General features: G+C 48.7%; 1 protein-coding gene across 3 annotated transcripts in view; it reads right to left on the reverse strand.

The window, feature by feature from the left end:
- Window positions 1-25,581, reverse strand: part of NBEAL2 (neurobeachin like 2) — a 127,367-nt gene that overhangs the window by 44,775 nt on the left and 57,011 nt on the right. For 2 of the 3 annotated variants that reach the window (XM_088150468.1, XM_088150467.1), the window contains exons 4-14: window positions 22,916-22,997; window positions 21,081-21,205; window positions 18,654-18,736; window positions 15,815-15,900; window positions 14,253-14,559; window positions 12,885-12,991; window positions 8,596-8,673; window positions 4,493-4,576; window positions 3,402-3,500; window positions 1,692-2,278; window positions 1,153-1,285 (exon numbers count right to left, since the gene is read on the reverse strand). In XM_088150468.1, the coding sequence (XP_088006594.1) occupies window positions 1,153-1,285; window positions 1,692-2,278; window positions 3,402-3,500; window positions 4,493-4,576; window positions 8,596-8,673; window positions 12,885-12,991; window positions 14,253-14,559; window positions 15,815-15,900; window positions 18,654-18,736; window positions 21,081-21,205; window positions 22,916-22,997 (1,771 nt within the window). The remainder of the gene's footprint in view (window positions 1-1,152; window positions 1,286-1,691; window positions 2,279-3,401; window positions 3,501-4,492; window positions 4,577-8,595; window positions 8,674-12,884; window positions 12,992-14,252; window positions 14,560-15,814; window positions 15,901-18,653; window positions 18,737-21,080; window positions 21,206-22,915; window positions 22,998-25,581) is intronic. The other variant, XM_088150469.1, reaches the window with a different exon arrangement.

A 25,581-nucleotide genomic window follows, 5' to 3' on the forward strand; every position in this document is an offset into this window, starting at 1 on the left:
ACCACCATCTTGACTTTTTTGACCATCCCCTGCAGATTGCCCTGAGAAAACAGCAGCCCCACGCTGGATTGAGCAAGAGGCACGCTAGACCCAGCAACCTGGAGGCTAATCGGAAGTTCACGATCAGGGCAAGATGACGCTGCCCTGCGCGGTGCAACTTGCATCACAGAGGAGGTTTTCTCCTTTTTGCATTTACCCGACCCCTCTTTGAACTATGCAGAGTCCTCAGGGCTTGTACATCTCATAAATTAAAATATGGACTGTCTGCAGGATACACCATTGTGCCAAATATACTGAGTGCAGGTACAGGTTTGATTCAATGAGAGGCAGGCATTACAGGTAGTCCTTATTTAATAACCGTTCGTTTAGTGACCATTCAAAGTTACATTGGTGCTGAACAAAAGGATTTGCAACTGGTCCTCGCATTTACCACCGTCGCAGCACCCTCGTGGTCACATGATCGTGTTCCGGGCGCTTGGCAACCAGCTCGCACTTAGGACAGTTGCAGCGTCCCAGGATCATGTGATTACCATTTGTGACTTTCCCAGCTGGCTTCTGGCAAGCAAAATCAATGGGGAACCATGTGATTTGCTTAACGGCTGTGGTGATTTGCTCAATGACCACTGCAAAAAGGTCGTAAAATCGGGCACGACTCGCTTAACAATCGCCCCGCTTAACAACAAATTTTCCAGTCCCTATTGTGATCATTAAGCAAGGACTACCTGTATACTGAAGAAATAATTCTGAATTTTGGTCCCACCATGGCAGAAAAGTCAAGATGGCAGCCATGACCAGGTGATGCAAGTCTTGACCCTTTTTATGTTCGAGCGGGTCTTTAATTGTGCAGATGCCATCTTGAATTTTTTTATCCCCTTGGGGATGTTCCTGCACCCTCCTCTCTCAAAACAGTACCCCAAACATGTAGCTTTTGGGGGGTTCAGCAATGTAGCCATCCAGATGAACCTCCTCAGTGCAATCTTTCTGGGGCTTCTGCCTTGGGAAATCCAAGCCAAGTTCTTCTCCAAAATCACCAGAGGGCATCTGACTCAGCTGCAAATGCAAGCGCCAGCTGTGTGGCATCCCGGGAGCCCCCAGGTTGAGTTCCCCAATGCCCACCACTGCCGAGCTGAGTCCAGCCCAGCCTTCGCTCACCCAGGCTGCATCGTGGAACGGGAACTCCGGCAGAGCCACTGTGATATACTCCTTTTTGGTGCAGACGGCCACCACCAGCATCCCGTCCATGGTGAAGAACGCTTCGAAGCCCGTCCCGCTGGCCGTGAAGAAGCTGGTTGGGGTGGAAGGAAGCGCAGAAGGGCGATCAGAATGGAGAAGCCACCCTGAGCCCACTCCTGCCCGTTTGGGACTCGTACGCTGCAAGGCCACCCTGAGCAGGTAAAACCCTCTTTCCAAAACCGTTGAAAGTAGACAACAGCCTTTCCTCTGCACCCACCCCCAGAATGGAGCAACCGTGGCTGCCTTTTCAACCATGGCTAGTCATATCTGTCTAGAGCCTGGGCGTCATCTTGGCCAACCCAAAAGCCCTGCAGTTTTCAACCTGACTTCATCCAGATTGAACAAATTCATGGTCCAGAGGTTGGGTCACCCATCCCCCGTTTCCCAGCCTGGCTGGAGTACCAAGGCTGGTGCCTCCTGACAACCCCAACCTGGGGAAGGCCGCCCTGTGCCCAGACCTGTACAGCTGCTTCCGCTTCAGTCTGCCCGTCTCCTCCAGCGCGTCCTTGGTTTCTTCGACCAGGAGGCAAAGCCAGGCGTGGAAGGCGAAGCCACCCCCGGGCCACTTCTGGATGGTGGGCACCATGATCCCCGCCATGCTGGGCGTGAGGTCGAAGTACTGCAGCGCCCGTTCGGGCCCATCCTTCCGGGCCATGCCCGAAAGGGCCCGGATGACTTGGACGGTGTAAGGGTGGCACCCTTTGCCCTGGTCGGTCCGGAGGAGCTTCAGCAACTGCCGTAACTCGCCCGGGCGGATGGAGAGGCTGCCCAGCGCTTGCAGCAGGTGGATGAGGTTCTCGACGCACTTCCCGTCCAGCGCCTGCTCGGCGGCGCAGAGGGCGTCCAACAGGTGGCCCACCATGCCCGCCCTCACGCAGGTGGTGCGGCTCTGGAGAGAGGCGTCGCAGATTTTCTTAAGCCACTCCGAGAGGAAGATCTGGAGATCCTGGGACTTCAGCTCTGGGAGCCACATGATCAGGATCAAGAGGGGCTGCTCGTTGTGGATGAGGCGTGGAGGGGAGGCGCTGTGGTCGCCTTCAACGGCCTGTGAAAATAGCCACAGCTCCGAAGGTCAGATACGCCTACAACTTCCGTGTCTTCTCCTCGTTCTTCCCCCACAAAGCACGGGGATAATAAGGTGTGTCTCCCAACACACTCTTGCAGCTCAGTTGAGCTACACACAGCAGCGTGTGATCTTTCCCCCCTTCGACCGTGCCAACCATGCACCCCATCCTTGACCCCGTCCTTCTTGCCTTGTCCTGCACCCCATCCTTGACTCCCCCAGCAAAACCTTTTCCAATAGATGGTGAAATGTTATATATTTGCAGAGTTAAAATGGTGAATTCTTATGCTTGGGCAAGAAGGTCTATCTAAACCAGTGTTTCTCAATCCTGGTAGCTTGAAGATGGGTGGACTTCAACTCCCAGAATTCCCCAGCCAGCCATGCTGGCTGGGGAATTCTGGGAGTTGAAGTCCACCCATCTTCAAGCAACCGAGGTTGAGAAACACTGATCTTAACAAAGAACTATGATTATTCCACTCAGCACTCTTGTCCTTTCCTCTCTTCTCATTCTTTCCAATACATATCTAAGAATTTCTGAGCTCCAGCCAAATCTTTGGCTGCTAAAATCATAATTAAAAAAAAAAAAAGATTTTTCAAGGACTCTGGATGTCCTGGGTCTCATTATTACATTTATACCCTGCCTTTCCTCCAGAACACCACATAATTAATGTACACTCTTTTTTGGCTCAACTCAGGACGACAACAATCCTGCGAGGCAGGTTAAATCGAAAGAGCTCCCCCAGGGCACCAAGGCTAAGGGTTTTTCTCTCCCAGAAGGGAGATGGAAGAAATCTGGACCTCTGTTCCTTTTCAGCTGAGTTTTCTCAGCGAGAGCAGGAAGCCAACCCTCCTTGAAAAAAGGCAAAGCGGGATTGGGAGGGGAGACCACCCGGAGATCCCAAAGCTATAGGCCAGACTGGGAAGTCGAGTAAGTGTTTTGCAAAAAAGCAATGGCAAACCATGTTCAGATTGTGGCTCAGAATGAACCTCTTTTAGCCTTTAATTACCAGAGGCAGAAACCAAGAGCCTCGCAAAGGCAAAGGAGAAAGCAACGGGAGGGCCAATGTTTCTCGGCTCTCCGAATCTAAAAGGGGGATGATCTCACCATGTTTAGCAGGTCCTGCAGCAGCTTCTTGGTGGGCTGACTCTGACTCTTCAGAACTTCATATAAGTGCGAATAGCCAATCCTTTCTTTGAACACCTCCTGGAAAAGCCAAACGCCCGTTAGCAAGCCGGACCTTGGTGAGTCTTGCTGCTGCCAACATCGGGTGATGGGTGTTTTCAGTGAGTTGGAAACAAATGGGCGAGCAAGGAAGGGCCTTTCAGGCTTTAACAAAGCCATAACTTCAACCTTTCCAAAGCACCCTCTTTAGGACATTCCCAAATCTTGGATCGCTTCATTCCATAAGCCTTGGAGGGTTTGGTTGGACTTCCAAATAAATACAAGATGGCAACCCTTCACCCTTCTTTTCCAAGGATGCTGAGAGGCGTTCTAGTGGTAGCGTTTTTCAATAGTTTGCTATGTGCCCAAATCTGAGGTCAGGGCAGGACCTATTTTTCCTGACAGCTACAACCCTGTGAAGCAGGTTGGTCTGAGAGGGACGGGACGGCTCCAAGTCATGCAGGAAACGTCGGTGGCTGAGAATGGACTAGAATCTGGGCCTTCCCAGTTCAAATCCAACAACAACCTTGTGAGGTAGGTTGGATTGAGAGAGAGAGAGAGAGAGAGAAACTGGCCCAAAGTCCCCCCAGGGAGCTTCTGTGGCTGAGGGAGAACCTGGGTCTTCCTGCTCCTAGTCAACTTCCTCACCAGCCCTGCTTCTCATCTATTTCTTTCTTGGCAATAAAGGTGATGCTACAAGATGTTGCTTTGAAATATGCCAACTTCTCTTCTATAATTAAGAGTCAGCAGGTGGGGCCTGGTGGGCAGCAAGAGAGGTCCCTGAGAGCACATTCATGCCCACCATCTCGGGGTTCAAGCTGTGCAAAGAACAGGGTTAGGGTTAGGGAATCATCCGTGTTGGGCTAAAAACTGATTTTCCACGTCTTCGCTTCCTTTACCCCGTTCAGGGTGCTGACCACCCGTTCCACTTGGGGGTACGGAGTCACTAGTGGATGCAAGAGAAATGGCCAGCCTGGATGGCCACCACTGTTCAGGGGTATTCACAGGTGCCAGGAGGGTCTCGGGCCTCTTACCTTGGCAGCGGGAGAAGTAGCCATGATGGAGGTAAGGACCCTGATGGCGTGAATCGGAATGGCATCCGAGCTGTTGTCAAAAACCTGGCGAAAGAAAGAGAAAGGCATCTTAACGCTCCAAAAGGACACGATTTCTCAGCCGTGAGCCAACATCTCAAGAACTTCCAGAGGGGCTTCCTGCAGCCTTGAGCGAGCACCGTTCTGCACACGGGCCACGAGGCCACCTGCTCCTGGAGAAGGAGATGTCGAGGAAGGGCGTGAGATTCACCCGTGCATTTTAATTCATGCTTTCGAGCCACCTTGGCATGAATTAAGTTGGGAATTTTAACAAACAGAGCAAGCACAGCAAAAGCAGCGACTACGCAGCCCCGCACACAGACACCAGGAAGTTCACAAAGGAAGCCCAGCAAAGCCACCGCCTCTCCAACAACTACGCTAAGCCACAGCGTCCGTCACACACAAACCGAACATTAAAACAGCAAGACACACAGATCCGTAAACTAAAGATTCAAAATGGCAGGGGAGAGGACCCATCGGTATTTTTGGCCCGCCTGTACTCAAGATCACCCTCTGCTCTGAATTCACTTCTGACTTTCCTCCGAAGGGACTCGGCCACGCGGGTCTTCCTGCAACCGACTTTTTAAAACCTTCCCGACTACCGACCCTCCCCAGGCCACAAAGGAAGAGATGCATGGACCCACCTGGAAGCCGGCAGCCTTTGAAACGGCGGCCAAACTGGGACGTCCAAGGGCCAGGTTTGATGGCTCCAGAATGTGGAAAGTGATCAATGGAAAATCGCTAGGCAAGAGAGGCGAAGAGGAGGGTCTCCTGGCTCACTGGCCAGAGGCAGGCTATTTCGGGGATGAGCTTCCAAAAGGAGCCAGGAAAAGCATCGTGCTTCCTGGGGGTCTCCCAACTTTGCGCCTTTGGGGCTCGAATGGAGATCCCTGGGAAGCAGAACCCTGCTTGAATTTGGGGAACGGGCTCTCTGAGAAGCGTGGGGAACCAGAAACTCAGAAGGGAGGGAACGGAGGAGCTGACGTTCCCATATGGATGGGAACTCAGCGACTCTCTGACAAGCGAACCCAAACTCCAGTCCGATCCCCAGATGAGAAGCACCAGGAGGAAGCGGTGAAGCTTTCTCTTTCTGGCAAGGCAGCTGGGTCGAATTAAGTGGTCCGGCGGGGCTGCAAGCGATGAAAATTTTTCACCTGCTAAGCTGAGATCACTTTCCTTTCTTAATGAGATGATGGTTGTTCGCCAGCCTCCAGAGACAAGCTCCCGGTTGGTTTTGCCCAGATGTTGCTGAGACTTGCTTTCTTTTTAGCAAGGAAGCGGAGATGCCTCCTTGCAAAAGCCTTGCTTAGTTTCCCTGGGTACCGACGATGTGATGAGTAAGCTGACTGGCACGGGGAAAGGAGACCCGTTGGTTTAATGCAGGGTTTCTCAACCTTGGCAACTTTCAGATGGGTGGACTTCAACTCCCAGAATTCCCCAGCCAGCTATGCTGGCTGGGGAATTCTGGGAGTTGAAGTCCACCCATCTGAAAGTTGCCAAGGTTGAAAAACACTGGCTTAACAGTTCACATGGAAGCTGATGGGGATCCAAGCAATCTTAGAAAGGCCTGATGCTTTAATTCAGATAACCATGGTTTCCTATTCTTAGAACAGGTTGAAACAAGCATGCAATTCCCCACTTTTTCATGCTTGGGGAAGAATATTGGGGTTGAAGCTAGCCAGGTCTAGGAATGTGATCTGGGAACAGGCAAGGACCCCCAAACTGGGTCTTGTTCTTGACTCGTTCTCAGCAATGATACCATTCACCATCTCCTTTCTCCCAACATGGCAAACAACAGATACAGTGGTACCTCTAGTTACGAACGCCCCTCCTTACGAATTTTTCAAGATACGACCAGCTCCGGCCCCAAAAATTTACCTCGACATGCGAACGCCGCCTCGAGATACGAACCGGATCCGCGGCCATTTGCCCTGCTGCCACGCGGTCGCGGCTTCCTGTGGGCGAGATCGCGGTAGCAAGGAGACGTTCGGTGAGGCTTCTGGTGTGTTTTGTGGTGTTTGGAAGGTTTTTGTGGCGTTTGGAAGGTTTTTGAGGTTTAAAAATAAAATGCATATGTTTCAGAACTGTTTAGCCGTATTTACATTGAACCTTATGGGGGAAATTTGCCTCGTGGTGGGACCAAATTCGGAGGGCGGAACGGATTAACCGTATTTACATTGAACCTTATGGGAAACTTTACCTCGACTTGAGACCAACTCGAGTTGCAACCAAAGTCACAGAACGGATTAAGTTCGTAACTAGAGGTACCACTGTAGTTTCCATCCCCAAGGAGGACTTTTGAGTTTCTCTGCAGGCCATAAACAGAGCAGGAGCGTGCAAACCATGGTTCACTCTTGGACTACACCCACCGTCTGCTGATGATACAACTGCAGTCCCAAACATGTGCAAGGCACTGGGTTGAGGATGGCTAGAATGTCTGCCCTTGAGGCTCGCAAAGCCCCAGCATCTGCTAACAAACCATCAACCACTGCTTTGACCTTCACGGTTTGTGGGTCCTGTCTGGGGCCTTGACAGCATGGAAAGGCCACCGAAGCCCACACAGCAATTTGCAGGGTTTTTCCAACATCTTCCTCCTCATTGTAGGAGGAGAGCTGGTTTAATTTCTCTTCCCGAGAGCCCCTTTTCCAACTAACACGTGATTAAAAGGTACAAGCGTTTATGAGCCACAACATCACAGACACCTGGAGCGGTCTCTTAAAAAAAAAAAGAAAAATCCATTCTGGATTGCAGAATTGGAGTGTCCCCAGCAGGCCCACCACTGGGTGGGTCAGAGGGTGTGGGGCCTGTTGCTTTTAGAGTCAGGGGTCTTTCCTCCTCCCCATTTGCTGCAGCCCACCGTTTGCTTGATCGTTGCACCAACAGGAGGCAGCTCTGATTATCTGTATATGGATTACATGCGTTCTGTGGATCTTGATTATATGCACCACATAAAACCACCCTCAAACAAAAGAGCAATTAAACAGGATTTCCCCCCCCCCCCCCGCTATTAATCTGATTGAAACATTGATGTGAAAGATTAACATGTTTAAGCTGACTTCAACTTCTGGACATGTTCCTGGTGCTTTCTGGGCATGTTCAGGAAAAGCTCTGCCATGACCTTCTTCCAGAATATTTTTCCAACTTCCCAATTCAGAAGACAGTTGTGGGATTTCCTGGTGGCTTCCCTTCCAAATATGAACTAGGTCAGACCTGGAGTATCTTTTCAGGACCACCTTAAGCGTTAGAGTCTACTGTTCAGGAGGTTCATCAGATTCCCAGAGAAAGAATGACCTCCACATGGAGACCCCAAGATGTTTAACGCCAGCACAGTGGTCACTAATGCTGGTCTCAGTCAAAGGAACAGAGATTTGTGGTGTCCTAGGCAAAAGCTTGTCAACAGCCCCACAATTCACTGGCCCTCTGTCCTCTCTCCCCAGATGTTTCTGGGGTGCCATTCAAGTAGGCACAAAGACCATAATTCCCCTTCTCTGCTCTCCAGCTGCTGTTGTTAACCCAATCCCTTTCTTCTCAATAAATCTTGTTAAAGAGAACTTGGTTTCAAGCAGTTGCAAAAAACTAACACATCAGGCTAAGGAAGAATGATGGTCCAAATTCAGCTTGAGAGCTACAGGGACTTAAACCTGCAATTCCCAGTCCAAAGTCTCAATTGTCACTATTTCACACTCTACACAATCCGAACTTGTCCAAACTTAAAAGGAAGTCTTTATAACTACAGCCATCTCCTCCACCCTTCCTTCCTTCCTTCCTTCCTTCCTTCCTTCCTTCCTTCCTTCCTTCCTTCCTTCCTTCCTTCCTTCCTTCCATCCATCCATCCATCCATCCATCCATCCTTTCAAAGCCTACTTTATCATTTCAAGACTTTGCCCACTGTTTCCCCCCTGCAGGTTTCTGAACACAACCCCTCCAATTTGAGGGAAGCGTGCAAAAGCTGGTGGAAAAACCTCTCCCACCCGAGAAAAGAGAGCAGACCGCATGCAGCCCACATGCACACCTGCCACACCACTATAAGCAGCAGGAGGCTATACCTGATGGATCTCCATCTCAGTCAGCAACCGCGTGGCAAGATCACTTCCGGGTGCTTTGCACTCACTGCTCAGGTAGAGCTGTCAGAAATGGGGTCAAAAAACCAGGGTCATTCCAAAGGGGAGAAGGGAGGAGAGAAAGGAACTACTGGGTCACAGAGAGGGTCTCCAGAGAAGGGTGGAGCCAGACCGGAACAGGGTTGGCCCCAGCTGCACAGAAAGCAGGTCCTGTGACCTGCACCCACATTTTTTTCCGAGGAAGAAATCTCTCAGCAGACCAGAATGCTGGACGGTCAAGATACACCCTTTCTAGAATCCAGAGTGGAACCGGAGCCAGAAAGAAGTGGGATTCAGAGTCCTCCTGTTGGAGCAAGACAGGCCGGCTTGAGGACACCGAGGTGAATGACATGATGCTTGACTACGGCACGAGGCTGCCGGGTTACTGGGTGGAAAAACACAGCAGGCAATGCAAAGACACCCACGGACAGAGCAGCTCATCTACTTTTCAGAAGGTCCACTTAAAAGTGGGTGGACGGTGGTGGGGGAGAACCCACAGCTCCAAGGGCTTGGGTGATCAGAAGTCCCAGCAGATGGGGTTCCTGCAATGGCCTAGGCAGGGCATTCTTCTTTTTTATCCGTACCTTCTGCCCTACCCTAAATGTGCTCCCCTCTGATGCCTGTAAGCCATAAAAACTACAGATCTGGGTGCAAAGAGTAGGACTAAGCCCAAAGTTAAGTTTAGACCTAACTTTAAACCTAAACTTAAGCTTGAGCTTAACCCTCCTCTTCTAGGATTAGCATCAATGGCACGGTTTAAAGGAAGAGTTTAGGGTATCTGTAGCTCTGGCGGAGCTGTTTGGTCCTTGGTGTTCAGACGTTTCATCACCAGGTGAGTGAACATCATCAGTGCAACAACTTAATCACCCTAAAACAGTGGTTCTCAACCTTGGCCACTTTAAGATATGTGGACTTCAACATGGCTGGCTGGGGAATTCTGGGAGTTGAAGTCCACATATCTTAAAGTGGCCAAGGTTGAGAAACCCTGTCCTAGAACCATCAAAGAAGAAACCACAACCCAACCAAGGCTAACAGGGCGACTATATAACAGCCAGCAAACGCCACTCTTGCGTGCCCTGATGATGTTCCTGAAACATCTCCAAGAAAACCACCACGCTCAGAGAACCTCAAGGACCCAACAGGATCTCCCACCCCACAGAAACCTCACCAACTCTTCAGTTTGAGGGTACGAGGAGAGGAGGTAGCGTATAACGACAAAGCTGTGCCTGTAAAGATTGCATCAAACCCCACGCAGGTCAAAATGGAAACCCAGCACCTCCAGGAACCCTGCTTTGCGATGGCTCCAAGAAGTCAAACCCAAGGAAGGAGGCTGTTTTCATGCCTTACCCCCCAACCCACCCCCCAAAAAAAGCAAAGAGAGAGGAACAAGGACACATAGGCACGCACAGCCAGTTGTGAGAGTTTGCTACCCGGTTGTGTCCTTATTCCTCTTATTTTACCTTTCTTTGTGGGGGGGGGGAGTATGTTGTAGGTACTCTTTATGAATTGTGCCTCAAGAAAAGTCATCTCCAGGCTTGGAAAAGCTTCTGCCTCATTTCTGCCAAATTTGCACCTCATCTCCTTCACCTCGGCTCCCTTGGGGTCGCACCAATCTTTGAGCATCCAACTTGGACCGGGGGTGGAGGGAGATCTGCTCACCCTTCTCCTGCCCCATCTGAAACCCAACTGGTATGTTTTCAAACCCCGAAACCAGAGGCACGCTGGGACACGGCTGGCACGAATTATGGGGAGAGACTCTGTTCTTTCTCCCAAAGAAAAGATGGCGTGGGAACGATATGGATGCTTCTAAGTTGTTTTCTTGGTCATTATGGAAGGGTCTTTCCATTAATTTCTTTCAGGATTTCCTGGCAATTTCCCATCCAACTCTGACCTAGGTCCAAGGCTGCCAGTTTCATTTTTTTTTTTAGATCAGCCAAGGGCAGTGGAGGGTGCCACCTAGGATCGAAATCAACTCTTGCTCTGATTTCTATAAGGCGGTGACACATCAGGAGCTGAGCGAGCAGGAAGCAGCCCCTCCAGCATCGGGGCAAGTCCACCATGTTCAAGCCGAAGCTGGAAACAGCCTTTCAGGAAAGGTGAGAGAAGAAGGCCTTGCACGGAAGTTGAGGGACACAACTTCAGCTCTCCAGTGAAGGTTGCTGATAGAACATTGTCTGTGGTGTCCAGACAACAGACAGCCACAATGGGACAGGCTCATTACCAGCAGTTTGGGCTGGTCAAGATGCAGAGACGCACAAGGACCCCGGGGTCTATTCCCCCGTGGAAGGAGCACGGGAGGCTCCCACACCCCTCCAAACGAAGCCACGTCTCAAATTCCACAGGCTGCAGCTTTCCAACATCTGCTTGCCTGAAGTCACCCCAAACCTCAGCCCCCCATCCTTTCTTTTCCCCCCCAAAAGCACTGCTGTGGTTGCAGAACTGGGCCTGCCTGAAAACTGGGAGAAGCATTGCAGCGACCGGACGCCCCGGGGGGTGACGTGGGCTAGGTGCCTCGGGGCAGGGCAGATTTACGTGCACAAGATCTGCAAACCGTCTTAAAACGGACATGCCAGCGGAGGCGAGAGGGGAGGAAGGAGAACACCTTGTTTGTTTAAAAAAGCCAGTTTTAAAAATAGCCCTCGAGAGAGCACACGAGGTCTCCTCCCAGCAGGGGCTTTAAGGGAGGGGGCGACTAAGGGGACGGAAAATGCAACCTTGGTCCAAAGCTACCAGGTGTCTTTTCCTTCTCTCGGCTGGGAGAGTTGCCCAGAACAGCCGTGCCGCGAGCGAGCTCCTTCCCACCCCTCGTCACGCGCCCCTGAAACTCTCCCGCGGGACGTTTTGCCAAAATCCTGTCTCCGAACAGGATGCGTCCTTCCTCGAGCTAACGGGGAGGAGGCTGGATCCCTTCCCGGTTGGAGCGTTTTCAGGAGCTTTTCTGCAGAGCTGTGCGTCCCTTTGCACCCGAAAGCAGAAGGGCTGAGAGCGGGGATTCACCCGGGTGGGGGGCGTGCATTAGGGCAGGGTTCCTCAACCTCAGCAACTTTAAGAGGGGTGGACCTCAACTCCCAGAATTCCCCAGCCAGCACAGCTGGCTGGGGAATTCTGGGAGTTGAAGTCCACCCCTCTTAAAGTTGCTGAGGTTGAGGAACCCTGCATTAGGGGACTACCCGGGGTGGGATCCCTTGAATGTGAGGGGCAGCTCTTCCAGAGTGAAAAGTGCCAGACTTGGAAAAGGTTGTCTACAGGTTTCTACCTTGTGTGGACTACATCCACGTGAAAATTCGGACACTTCAGGTTGCATTGGTGGCAGGGCTCGCCTTATTCTGCAACCTTCAAGTTTCAGCCCTAACTCTAACCCTATTTATCACGGTTTGTGCTTCCAGAAATTGCCGTATGGAGGCTCTGTTTGCCCCCTTGCCCCATTCCATTTTTATAGTCTTCTTATATGTACAGTCCTTTTATCTAGGATGGTTTTTTCAGCTAATTTAATGTGGATGTTTATATTTTTTTACTGTTTTGATGCTTGATTTTAAGTGTGAGCCACCCAGAGCCACCCTTTGGGGGAGATGGACGGCATCTAAATCTAATAAATAAAAAGCCTAAATCTAAATCTAAATCAAATCAAATCAATAAACATTCCCCTTTCTCCGTGGCTGGGAAGGGAGAAAACAGTGAAAGCCCCAGCTTGGAGTCACCCCTTCCCTGACTCAGAGCTTTCTCAGCCTCGATGGGCTGGCTTTAAGAATATTAATTATGTTTTATTTTGCGATCCCTCCAAATTGTTCAGAGCAATAAGTTTTTTCTTTTTAAGCGTTCAGCAAACTCACTCTTCAGAGCAGGGAGTGTTCAAAAAAGCAAAGAGGGTGGGCTTTTTCGATCCGAGCTCTGCCTGGCTTTATTTATTTATTTAATTGATTCAATTTCTATAGCCGCCCATCTCAGACAAGTGACTGCGTGCAATCCCGCTGTGGTGGCTGCCATCTTGACTTTTTTGACCCCGCCCTGTATACACCCCCGTTTCAGAGACTGATGGGACTTAAGCGCACCCCCACGGGATATACAACAACGGATCCAAGCATTCTGGAGAAAGACGGTTGACGTTTGAGAGCAAGGAGCTTCTTCATAGCAACTATTCATCTGCCCGGTTTTCCAAAACGGAGGACAATGAAAGAGCGTTTCCTGAAACCTGACGAAACCCGCCAAATCCATGGGAAAGGCTATGATTTCTTTACCTTGCTGTTCTGGATCAGTCGAATGATGTGCTCAAAACAGTTGTTGCTAAGGAAAATGGCTTGCAACACCGGCCGGTCATCGTAGTTCAACATTTCTGGAATGGCATCTAAAGACAGAAAAGACAGGTCCAACAGGATCCAAATGGGATGTGAAGAATTCACATTGTCTGACTGTGGGATCAACATGGGGAACGCTCATCAAAATGGCCATGGAAAGCTTGAACCTCCTGGCCTGCTCTCAAGCTAGGTTGGAGTAGGTTTTCCAGTAAACTGGTCCCATTTGGAGAAGGATGGGTTTAGAAGGATTTGGAGAGTCTTTCTGCTCCTCCAACTCTCTGTAGCCTCTGACTCCTGTCTCTGCAGGGCTGGGATATGTTGTGGCTGACCTTCACAGGCCAACCTCCTGCTTCCATTCCTGGTGCTCTTGTGGGATCCACCAACCTGCCCGGTCCCAGATCTAGCCTTTGGGACTGTAACTGAACAGGGAGCTTCTCAGAATGATCTACTCTGGTCTTCTTCCATTCAGACTTCAATCCTCCTTCTTCAAATTTCCATTCTTCCCCATATTGCTTGGGGTTAGAAAAGGCCTGCATTTTGTGCCCTTCCCAGTCTTTCTGCAAGGTCCCCCAACACCTCCCACCTCAAATCCTCCCAGCTTGACACCACGTTTAAGCAGGTTGGGCTGGAATGTCCTTTGTTCCTGGCTGAATCAACTTGGAGAGAAAGACCAACTGATTGTGAGGACCCTTTAGCTAAGGAGATTGGTTGGCTGTAGCAACAGTTTGCATGTGGTTTCTGCTCAGAAGGGAGCTGGCCTCTACAGGCCCTCCACTCCCGTTGAGTTGCCCAAGCTTCCACAATCACTAAGTGGAGAGGGAGGTAGTTCCCACAGAGGCTCTTCAGAAGCAGAAACAGTTACTTCCAGTTTGGGGGTTATGACCCCAAATAAATGGCCAAAGTACAAAACGTTGGGTCCTATCCCAGCAAAACCCAACCCTGCCAGCTTAATTCTAAGACAGCCAACCATTCTGATTCTGAAGACATTCAATAGGATTTCTGGGGAAACATCTCTGGGAAATCAACCAGAAAGAGCTTCTAATGCTGGACTTTTGGCTTCTCTTTCAAACACTGGGAGGACCAGGCTGGCTTTCTCATCTGACCCAAGATTGGGGGACTGTTTGCTATACAACGCACTTGTCTTGCATCTCATAGAAGTTTCATTAGTTCCTGAGAACCAGAACACTATTTAGATTTTGACCAAGAATATGGACCATCTGAGTACGTAATGGATTTGCTGATGGCCATGCAGGAAAAGCAGAGAGCTTTCTCCTCCGGCCCAGAAGGCCCCCACCACCTCTTCCCCCTTACCCAGCATGTTCACCCGGAGCGTGATGAGTTTCTCCTCCCAATGAGGACCTGGCGAGCCTTCCAGGGAGGCCAAGGATTGGTCTGCGTTGAGGACCTTGAAGAAGCTGTCCAAGATTGCCCGGATCTCCACAGCCCGCTGGCTGGGGCTGCTGGTGTGGAGAACATGAACCATGCAGACCACGCTCTTCAGGGTCAGCTGCAGCAGTTGGGGGTTCTTGGTGGGCCCGTTGGCTGGAAGGCACCACCTCCTAAGCACCAGCATGAGGACTTCGACCGTGGACGGTGTGACCATTTGGAGAGCATTTTGCTGGGAAGAAGCAGCAGCAGACCGCCACTTGGCTTCAGACCAGGTCAGACTATGGCCCACCCCCAGGAAAATATGGTTGGGAGGGACTGATGTCGTGGTACTTTTGGCTCCTTTTGCCCCGTCTCTCCCTAGATGCATACTCCATGCAGGCCGGGGAACATGGGCCAAGGAATTTTGGGTGATGGTCTCTCTCACCTCTTTGGCTGTCCCTCCCTTCCTGTCTCTCTAGAGCTAAATCAACAATGGCTTCTTCCCTAGCTAGACCTCTGCACCATGCAGGTCCCACCCCTCCCCTAAATCACTTACTTTTATTAAGCCTATTTTGGCTTTCATTTTGGAGTTCAAGTCAACCTTTACTGTATTCCTTCCTCCCCTTTATCCCTACAACAACTCCGGGAGGTAAGTCTGGGCCCAAAGACTGCAACGGAGGTGAACTTCCTCTAAGGAGGTCAGCCTTGATCCCAGATCTTCCCAACCTAGTTCCACATGGTGACACCATCCTGGTGGTCGGGGGGCTTAATCTCTTCCAGAGGAAAGAGTGCTGCAAATCTGGCCAAGCCAGCATTGAAAAGGGCAGAACCTTTACCTCACAGGACAGAAAATCGGCCACAGCCTTTCTCAGCCGGGGACTCTCTGGATGGTTACACTACAATGCCCATCATCCCAGCCAATGAGGTTGTAGAAAGGCCCCAGGAAGTTCTCCTTCATGGATGGTCTTCCAACAAAGGCTGGATGGTCCTCTGTCAGGGAAGCTCTAGTGCAGCAGTTCTCAGCATGTGGTCTGGAGGCCCCTGGGGGTCCCCGTGACCCTTTCAGGGGGTCCGCGAAGTCAAATACACAAATATTTTAAAATTTCTCAGTTTTAATTTCTAATACAGTAAATCAGTGTTTCTCAACCTTGGCCATTTTAAGACGTGTGGACTTCAATTCCCAGAATTCCCCAGCCAGGTATGCTGGCTGGGGAATTCTGGGAGTTGAAGTCCACACGTCTTAAAATGGCCAAGGTTGAGAAACACTGTGGTCAATATTGATAGATATAACCCACCTAAACCAAAGTTCTTTGGAGTCCTCAATCGTTTTTAAGAATGTAAAGTGGTCCTGAGGCCAAAATGTTTGAGAACTGCTGCTCGAGTGGATCCTGCACCGAGCAGGGGGTTGCCCTAAGTGACCCCTACGGTCCCTGTCAACCCTAGGATCCCATGGTTCTCTTCCCTGACGCTTTTGAACACAGAGGTCCACGGGGAGGAAGACCTACCTTGGATCCGGAGAGAATGGCCCCAAAGAGGTGGATCAGCCGCAACTGAAGGGGTTCTGGGAGCTGCTCGCCCTCTTCGAAGCACTCTAGCCAGGGAGGGGGAAAGAGGGGTCAAAGGGAGTCTTGTGCGCTGAGGATGGAGCACCCACCCGCAGCCACCCTGACCAGGCGATCAGACCAGAGGGCAAGGGAAGAGATCTGACTTTCTGCTCTGTGTGCCCACTCTTAGCTCTCTTCTGGAGTTGCAAAGGGAGGGGCCCCAAAATGACTCGCTTCCAGGCTGGGTGAAAAGGGCCTCCAGGTTAGAGAAGGAGCCAAACCTGAGAGCTTATCTTGAGGTCCTCAGCACAGCGGCCTCCCTTCTATTAACCTTCTGGGATCAAGCCCTCCAGAAGTTCCCCTGAACACAAGACCCTCCTCATCCCGTCCAACTTGGCTAGATGGCCATGCCCCCTTTGCCTCGCGCCCACAGCAGCCGCATCTTCTCCAAAAATATTAAGCAAGGTTCCTGGCTCTACCCTGCCACACAGGTGCCCTCCAGATGCAGCGGACATCAGCCCCCATCATTCCCAACCAGGACTGTTGAAGAACACTCTAGCGCAGTGTTCCTCAACGGTAGCTACTTTAAGTTGGGTGGACCTCAATTCCCAGAATTCCCCAGCCAGCATGAAGTCCACACGTCTTAAAATGTGTGTACTTTTTCATTCCAATTCCAGGGACTGCCATCACAATCCAAGATTTCAGCTCCCTTTAATTCATTCTAGGGAGAAACCATAATTCAAGGAGAGTTGTGGGCTCCCCATGAATGCTCTTCTCGCCATATTGGGGCGCATCACTCATTTTTAGCTGAATTTCTCAGGTGGGACTGGTTGGAAATGTGGGCTGAGCGAGTTCTTTTCTGTTCCCGGGATTTCTCAAACGTGCTCTGGCTGGACACTTCAAGGAAGTGTTCACCACTCAGTGCTGGCTGTTTATTGGAAAGTGACCTGATTTCAATCAACGTTCGTCCCACGCTGGCAGCATCCGCCTTGCCCGAACCTCTAAAACTCTCTCCTGACAGCTGCATCTTTCTTAACTTTAAAAACAGGTCTGCAATGTCTTTGCTTCCAGCTAAAGTTTACTCTCAGTATTGCAAAAAAGTCTCCTTGGAGTCAAAAGCTGATGCTTGCTAATTTCAAGAACACCTCCATGTAGTTTCTGGACAGCCAGATGGATGCTTTTCGCCTTTTTCTGGAATTTTTTTTAAAAAACTTCTCCCTCTGGCCGTCTCCAAACATTAACCTGACTCAACCTCATCTGGCTTTTGGGAGATTAGTTAAGATCAACTAAGTCTTCCTACCTGCTGAGACAATTAAAAAAAAAATAAAGAGGGGGAAGTGTTTAAAGTTCCCTAACATAAACTGTGCCTGTTTGGGGGAAGAGACTTGGCCTTAAAAAGTGAAGACTTTTTAAGTCTTTCAAGAGTTAAGTCTTCTACCCAGGCTGTGATTATCTGTTATTTCTCCCTCCTCCTTCCTGGTTTCCTTTTGCATCTTCCAGGGTCAGCCAAGTTCCCCCTTTAAAGATGCTTTCCTGCCGAGTCAGCTGGCTGGGAAGATGGGAACTGTAGTCCAACCGATTCAAAGGTCAACAGGTTGGTGAAGAAGGGGAGGGAGCTTCTGAGAATCAGACGGCCTTTTTTAGCAAAAGATGCAAACCAGTGAACCGAGGCAGCCGGTTGGGGATACCCTAAGCTGGCCAGACCAGCTGGCAGAAACCATGGGGCACCAGAAATGATGCAACGCGAGCAACCTGCAAATAGAGCTCCAAAAATCCCCAGATGCTGTTAAATCCGACCTCTTCAAGTGGTTCTCAGTTAACAGACATCTGGCAGAAAAGCCCCCAAAATCCCCGACAGAGAGGCAATTAGTCTTAAAAGCACCAATGGTTTCTGGAAATCTACCCCATCCTCTGTTTTTTTTTTTTCTTAAAAAGCATCTAATTAGCTGAGAAGATGCATTCTCAGCACGAAGGATTTCCTTGCGCAGATCTTTAACTCACACGTCCCGGCTGCCAGATTTTCAGCATCCCAGAGGATCAATTGAAGCAACGGAAGAGAAAAATCAAATTTAAACGAGTGGGAGAGTGGGAACAGATAGTAGTCCTTTAATTAGAACTGTGTTTCTCAACCTTGGCCGCTTTAAGATGTGTGGACTTCAACTCCCAGAATCCCCCAGCCAGCCATGTCCACACATCTTAAAGCGGCCAAGGTTGAGAAACACTGAATTAGGGTTACCAAATCTGGGTTGCAAAACTCCAGAGGACCACGAGTGGAAGCAGAGAGAGAAAGAATTCGGGGTTCCTTGATGCTTCCCCACTAAGTCCTTGCAGCTCCGATCTGGTTGCCCCACTTTAACCCTTGGAAGGACAATGCCATCACATCTTCCCTCTTAACTTCTTGCAAGCATTATTCACCCGCTCGGAGTAGCTCTTCTAACCTACGAAAGCATCGGTGGCTTTTCCATTTATTGCCCGCTCCTTTCAAACGGATATGTGGCTTTCATTAATGCCCCAGCGGGAGAAGAGAGGGGCTGAAAAGCCAGGGAGGAGGTCTTCTCACCCCAGGTGGGGAAAACCCCCCCCAAAAAGGTCTCTGAATGCAGATGAATTGCCCATTAATCACCTTTTTTTTTTGGTGAGGGGTTGCAGACATAAACCCTTGGCTTTTTCAAGAGGGGAGCAGCTGTTTGAAGATGAACTGGGGGGCTACAAAAGTGTTATTCCCAAGAAGAAACAGGCAGATTTTTTTTTGCAGGGGGAGAGAGAGAAAGACAGGAATGAGTGATACTGCCATGCATACCTTCAAAAAAGGAGCCGAACTCTTGAGGCAGCCCAGCTGGTGCAAACTTATATTTGCTCTTCTCCTTCATGGTCACAATCTCCCTGGGAGAGGGAAGGAACACAAAAGGGCATGAGAGAGGTTGGGACAGGCGTAGTGGGGGAATAACCCAAGCATTAACATTTTGGGGAGAAAAATCCCCAGGCCCCAAGCAACGTTGCCTGGAACTGGGGCCTTCCAGACGTGCTGGGCTTCAACTCCCATCATCCCCAGCTGCAGGCTGGCTAGGGGATTGAAGCTCAACCGGAGAAGAAGGAACCAGACCGAGGAATGGTGTGCCACGGGTCAACGAGCTAGGGAATTTCCCGCACTGCTTCAAAAATAATATTCGTACAGCATTTCCAGTGAAGCGTGGAGAGCTATTGCTGAAGCAATTTGCACAAAAACCACGCTCAGGCCTTTGATCCAGCACTCCATCAAATCTGGAAAGGGTGATGATGATGATGATGATAAATGAAAAAAAAACATGCTTCGATGTGGAAAGCCCCAGCTTGTTTTCAAAAGAGGGGAAGAAACAGCCGAGCAAGGCAAACGTTGTGTGGAACATCAGGCTGCAGGAGAGACGTTGAAAGGTATGTCCACCGTGCCATTCTGAGCTTCAAGTCCAAACACCAACGTGATGCCAACAGCATTGCTGCGATAGATAAGGGGCCGGCATGCGTCTTTTGGACAAGGGGATCACTGCTTTGTGGCATTTATCACACATCTTTCTTAATTGGACAAAAGCTTCTGTAAATCTCACTACCATGGTCAAAACTCTAGAGCGGTGCTTCTCAACCTTGGTGACTTTAGGACATGTGGACTTCAACTCCCAGAATCCTCCAGCCAGAAGTCCACATGTCTTAAAGTCGCCAAGGTTGAGAAGCACTGCTCTAGAGTTAAGAAGAGCTGTTCCAGAAGAAGCTGCTTTAACCAGAATGGAGTGGAATCTACCAGGGTTCCTAGGTTGGGCATGGACCTTTGGAAAGTTCTAGCTTCATCCAAAATGCAGCTACTCCGTATCAGCCCTTGCTGTTCCTGGGACAAAGTTGGAAGGACGTTGGCCGAATCCAGGGAACGTGTTGAACTCCGTGGGTTAATAATGTGGAGAGGTAACAAAGACCCGGGCATCGGTTGCAGTTGACTTGCAGGGCTGGACAGCCCTTTGGACTCCATGCCATGAGGTCATTCGGAGTGCAAGGAGGTGGGTGTGCAGCCCTGAGCATCTCCTGGCAGCTCGGTCAACCAAATGCATCTGACTTAAGGACTGATCAGCGCTTCGTAGGTCTTTTCCCAGGCTCAGCAGTAGCTGCGTGGGCTCAGGGAAATCTGTTTTTGAGTTGAAAACACTTTTTTTTTGGAGTTAAAGCGCCCTGAAGATGCTCCTGTAGCTTAATAACCTTTATTTACCATCAGTATCTTGGAAGACATTATTTACATAGGAACATGGTTTTTTACTGTATTTTAATTGCATTTTAATTAGTATTTATTCTTGTTCTACTGTAAACCACCCAGAGTTGCTCTGGGGTGAGATGGGCGGTGACGACGGTTGAAATATAAATAAATAAATAAATACTAAATAAATAGATAGATAGGGAGGACACCAGGCCTGTTTCGGACACAGTATCGCCAACCTCTGTACCATGTCATGGAAACGTACCAAAGATTCACGCACCGTGCAAGTTTTCCACTTAGCCCAGGCAGCCTTTGGTCACCCCGACAAGAAGGGGAAACAGCCTGTCAGATTCTTTAATGTGTTCATTTGAAAAATGTATAGGGCTGCCCAGCTCGGACAATGTGCGACAGATCGAAAAACTAAAACGTGGCAAACTCCTTCAGTTAAAATCCAAAACTTTAGGCAACCAGGAACTCCCTCTCTAGAGATTGTCACTGCCTTTCTGAAGGCCAGTAGAGCTGGGGCCAGCTGTATCTTTTGTGTGTGCGTGTGTATGAGATTCCAGAGGGCAGGAAATGCGACAAAAAGTTGTGCCTCCTGGCATTGTCCCAGCGAGGGGACCCAAAGCATGCCTGCCCCACTGGGCCACAAGGGATGAGCAGAATAATTGGGAGTAAGGAGTCCCCGCAGATAACCTGGTTCTGCGCAATGTAGGGCTTTGTCAGTGATAACCAACCCCGTGAATTGCATTGGAAGCCTATTGCAGAATGGCCTCACCCCACGTTGCCCACCAAGAAACAATCACAAGGTCCAGCTGTCCACCTCTGGCCAGAGGTGGCAAAGCAGCTGTTGTCTGCTGCCTAGACCAGTGTTTCTCAACCTTGGCCGCTTGAAGATGGGTGGACTCCAGGAGTCCACCCATCTTCAAGCGGCCAAGGTTGAGAAACACTGGCCTAGACATTGCAGCTTCTCCCTGAGATGAGACCTTCCCACCCCGACAGAGACCCACTGACCCGCTCAGCTGTCTCCTCCAGGTCTGGTAGGGATCGAAGAGGCATTCGCAAAGGTGCAAGGCGTACAGCGTGACATTCTCCAGCTGGCTACGGTCGGGCCAGGGCTCTCCTGGGGAGCTCTTGAGCTGTCGGAGAGATGAGAAGCCCAGTTAGCTGCCTTAAGTGTTTCCCAAGTCCTTCCCTATCAAATGGCTTCCCAAAATAGCCCGGTCTCAATCGGGGTGCTCCGAAGGCAGGAAAATGCAGGGAGACAACCAGGATGTCTGACTTGGAAAGAAAGAAGGAAGGAGGGAGGGGGGTCTGGAGGGTGGGGGTAGGTGGGGGCTTCCGGGACATCTTTGGGGCACGCTCTCTGTACGGCAACAATGATCTTAAAGGGCCAAAAATCACGTGCTACAGTGGATTAATGTTCACGTGAAAAGAGGACAATTCTGCATTTTAGGCAAACCTGCCCAAAAGTTAAAAAAAGGACATAAACATAGGCAAAATAACTGCCTCTTCTCAACTTTCTCAGCGAGAGAACCAGAGTTGCCAAGGCTCAGTCCAATGCTGAAAATTGCCCCCTTCCAAATAAATGTGCGTGTGGGATACACACACCCATGTGGACTCATACTTCATCAATTTGCACGCATGTGAGCATGCACCTGCTAGAAGCCAGATTTGAAAAAGGGCAAGGCCAGGAGAACTTTCGTTCCTATACACACACACATACACACACTTGTATAAATTCACACATGTGTCAGTGTGCCAGGAACCACTTTCCAGAAAAGGCAGGGCCGTGACAATATCCATCCATCCATCCATCCATCCATCCATCCATCCATCCATCCATCCATCCAAATTGCTTGGTAAAATAAGACAACCCATTTATAAAATTCATTTTACTAATAAATCAATAGAATTATTAAAAATTAACAATTCACATTATTTATTAAAAAACTATAGCAACCATTCCTACTATTCCTCAGAAACATACAAGTAAATCCACAAACCAGCCTCTTCTCATTGTCCATCAAAAACATCAAAAAAGGAGGCCACGGGATGAGGAGGGGAAGAAAAGGAGGGGGGAGCTATTTTGGCACAGGAAGGAAAGAAAAAGAGGGGGACGAAACTGGACAGAGAGGGGGCTGGGGAAAAGAAGCTGGACAAGGGGAGGGGGAAACAAGAAATGGAACCCCCCTTTTTTTAGCTGTTACGAAAATGGTTAAATGTACCAAGGAGTGTTCAAAAGCACCCATATTTCCACAAGCAGTTCACAGATAACTATTTAGAGCAGTGTTTCTCAACCTCAGCAACTTTAAGCTGGGTGGACTTCAACTCCCAGAATTCCCTACCCAGCTGGCTGGGGAATTCTGGGAGTTGAAGTCCACCCAGCTTAAAAATTTCCAATTTTGAGAAACCCCAATCCAGAGGAAAACATACAACTTTCTAGGACTATCCGGTAAATAATATATTCAGCCCCACTGCACTGGGGCATCTGTGGGGTGGGGGGTATCCAAACAGTCAAGATCATGGCCACCACTGCCCAATCAAAGCTCCACCCCGTTTTTACAAGCTTCGATCATGTAGTCAAGCCAACATCTTGTTTTTTTGACACCCCTCCATGAAAGCCCCTGCTAGGAGCAAAATGCAGGCGGTGGCACGTGTCTTAGCTTTCCCCTTGCAAGCCCATCTCTCTCCTGGCTCCTCCAAGTGATTCGGTTTCTCCCACGGGGACCTGAGCTACAAAATGAACGTCATCCCTTGTCTTCACCAACTTGTGTCTCTTGTCGCCTCACAGGAAAGCTAAGCACTGCCCCCAACCCTGGTGAAGAAGGTCAGAAGATCAAGGTTACCTTTTTCGAACAGGTGGACAGCAGACAAATCAGCTCATGGACAAACAGGGGTGGCCGGTCGGCCTGGACATTTTCTAGATTCCTGGAAAGAAACAACAAGCTACATTGAAAGGGGGAAATAATTTAGCTTTAAGCCACTGGTAGTGACTTTAAAAATAACAAATGATTACAGGTAGTCCTTGTTTAGCGCCCACAACTGGGACCGGCAACTTGATCGTTAAGCAAAGTGGTCGCTAAGTGAAACCACCACTGTGCTTACGATCTTACTTCAGCTTTCCTTTAATTACAGACCTGCAATGGTTGTAAATGCGAGGACTGGTTGCAAAATTACTTTTTCATCACCGTTTAACTGCGAATGGTTGCTAAACAAGGCAATCACTAAATGAGGACTACCTGCACTTATAATGCTAATATGCTATGAGAGAGAGAGAGAATATTGTGTATATTCTGCTATGAAAACAGGCATTCAGTAAACAGCAGGATAATCATCCTGTAATACTTGGCATACAGAAATTTACATGAGTCTTCGCCTCGCTGGTTTCATTATCTTCAAATAAACAGCATAATGTAAGAGGAGTTACAAAAACAAGGTGGAATACTTAGAAACTTGACTGAATTTGAAAAAGTTGTAATAGATAACTCAGAACATCTCTTGGGGCTTATTTTTAAACTGTTATTGAAGTGTAAACAACTTAGAAACCAAACGAGTTAAAGGCTGTACAAAAAAATGGATGCAGAAACAAAAGAGGACAATAGATATGCAATAATGGGAATATCAATGGAAGACCAATATTAAATTTACTGTGAATTTCACACTAAATATATTACCACTGATACATTACTCCAGTGCTAATTGCCAACATTCATTTTCTAAACATTATTGGAAATGCAATAATCAGGTCAGAACATTCTTTCATGTTTGATGGCAGTTATAAAGCTCAACAATTGTGGAAGATGATTTATTATAGAATAAAGCAAATCTTAAAGGTGGACGTTTCTTTCCTGCCAGCTGTTTTTCTGTTGAACTTCACTAAACACTATATTCCTGCAAGTATTCAGAGTTGTATCTGTATATGATAACAGCTGTCAATATATGCTATGCCTCTTACTGGAAATCACATATAACTCCTTCTTTAGAAGAATGCCATATTAAACTGGGAGAATAAGCATCAATATCAAAAATCACTTTATGTTTGAAAAATAAGTCTGATGAAGATTCAGTTTGGAAACCATCCATGGATTATAATTCTACATATGGATTTGTACCACACATACAAACTTTCTCTTAACATGCTTTAATATATTAGCTCGTTTGACTTGTTTAAATAAAGATAGAACTTTTTAGATCAGATGGAAACTCTTGTTAACTGTATGATTCTTACATGCTTGCTACTTTACTGAATACTGACTTGCTTGTAATAACACTTTTGATTACTCTTATATGCAGCACTTCTCTAATGTCCTTCGATTTTTTTCACTCCATTTAAATAGCTTGTAAATCTCATTTTTCTTTTTATTTCTTTTCTACTTTTTTTGTGAGGTGCACTTTTAAATATCTAGATGATGATGGTGATAAGAATTGTAATTTCACATGTGAAAGGATTACTAAATGTACACTTGCTGCACACAAATTCCTGGACGCTTCCTCTTTAAACAGAGCAAACTTTCTAGTCCTCAAGATTTTGGGGGAAATTGTGAATGTTCCTGTTTTGCAAGCTTCCCTCTAAGTGGCCTAATTCTGCAGGGGGGGAAAAAACCCCTTGTCCACTTTTCTTGGCAACCTTTTCTACTGATATAATTGGTCTCCAGCGTTGAACCCAGGGAAGAAATGGTTTACTATGATGCAAAAAATGGTTGGGCAACAGTAGGTTGCAAAAACGAGCGAGTGATTTTCTCCCCGGGAGCAAACTGTTTGTCAGGCGAGATAATATCGCCGTGTGTGTGCTAATATCAACCCACGTTCAAAAAAGGAGGAAGGAATCGCCATTCCCAGGTGCAGAAACAGATTCCACGTCATTGTACGCATCTACCACCTGCCCGGTTACGGCAAATAATAAATGCTATAATAAAAATTGCATTATGCACTTTGCTTTCGTTTCAGCTGCCTCTTCAAAAGACGCATTTAGGGGAAGTTATACGATCATACAGTTGCTCCTTCCAGCCTCTCCCCCAAAAAGACGACTATTTTGGCTAAACTCTCAAGAAATTACCTAAAATCCCCCAGCACCAACCTCCAAACTCCCATTTTTCTCAAGCTAAACCTGTTCATCTTGCACAGTGTTTTGCCCAAATGGGTTTCCCCCATGCCTGGGCTCTACCCCAATTTTCTCCTTTCTGCTCAGTCTCCAGGGGGTGGTCAAATAAGTCAAAATGGCGGCAACAGTGGTATAACCAAAGCTCTGTCTTTTATGCGCATCGCACCCGTGCCCTAGGGGCAACTTTTAGGAACACCCCCACAAAGAAGGAGGAGGAAAACCAGGAGCATCGTATTTCCTCTTTCCATTCATCCCCAAACAACAACCCAGCGAGGGAGGCTGGCTATGCTTCCAGGCTGAGAATAGCATTGATCCAGGACTTCCTTGATCCTCAGCTCAGCCCTTTGTCCAATGCACACGACTTGCTCATTCCAGATTAATCCCTTTAATTCGGATATCCTCAAGTTGGTC

Source organism: Python bivittatus, unplaced genomic scaffold (genome assembly GCF_059951505.1).
Source record: "Python bivittatus isolate LINGU-HERP-01145 unplaced genomic scaffold, Pbiv_v1 ctg000610_np1212, whole genome shotgun sequence".
In the NCBI taxonomy this organism is placed as follows: domain Eukaryota; kingdom Metazoa; phylum Chordata; class Lepidosauria; order Squamata; family Pythonidae; genus Python; species Python bivittatus.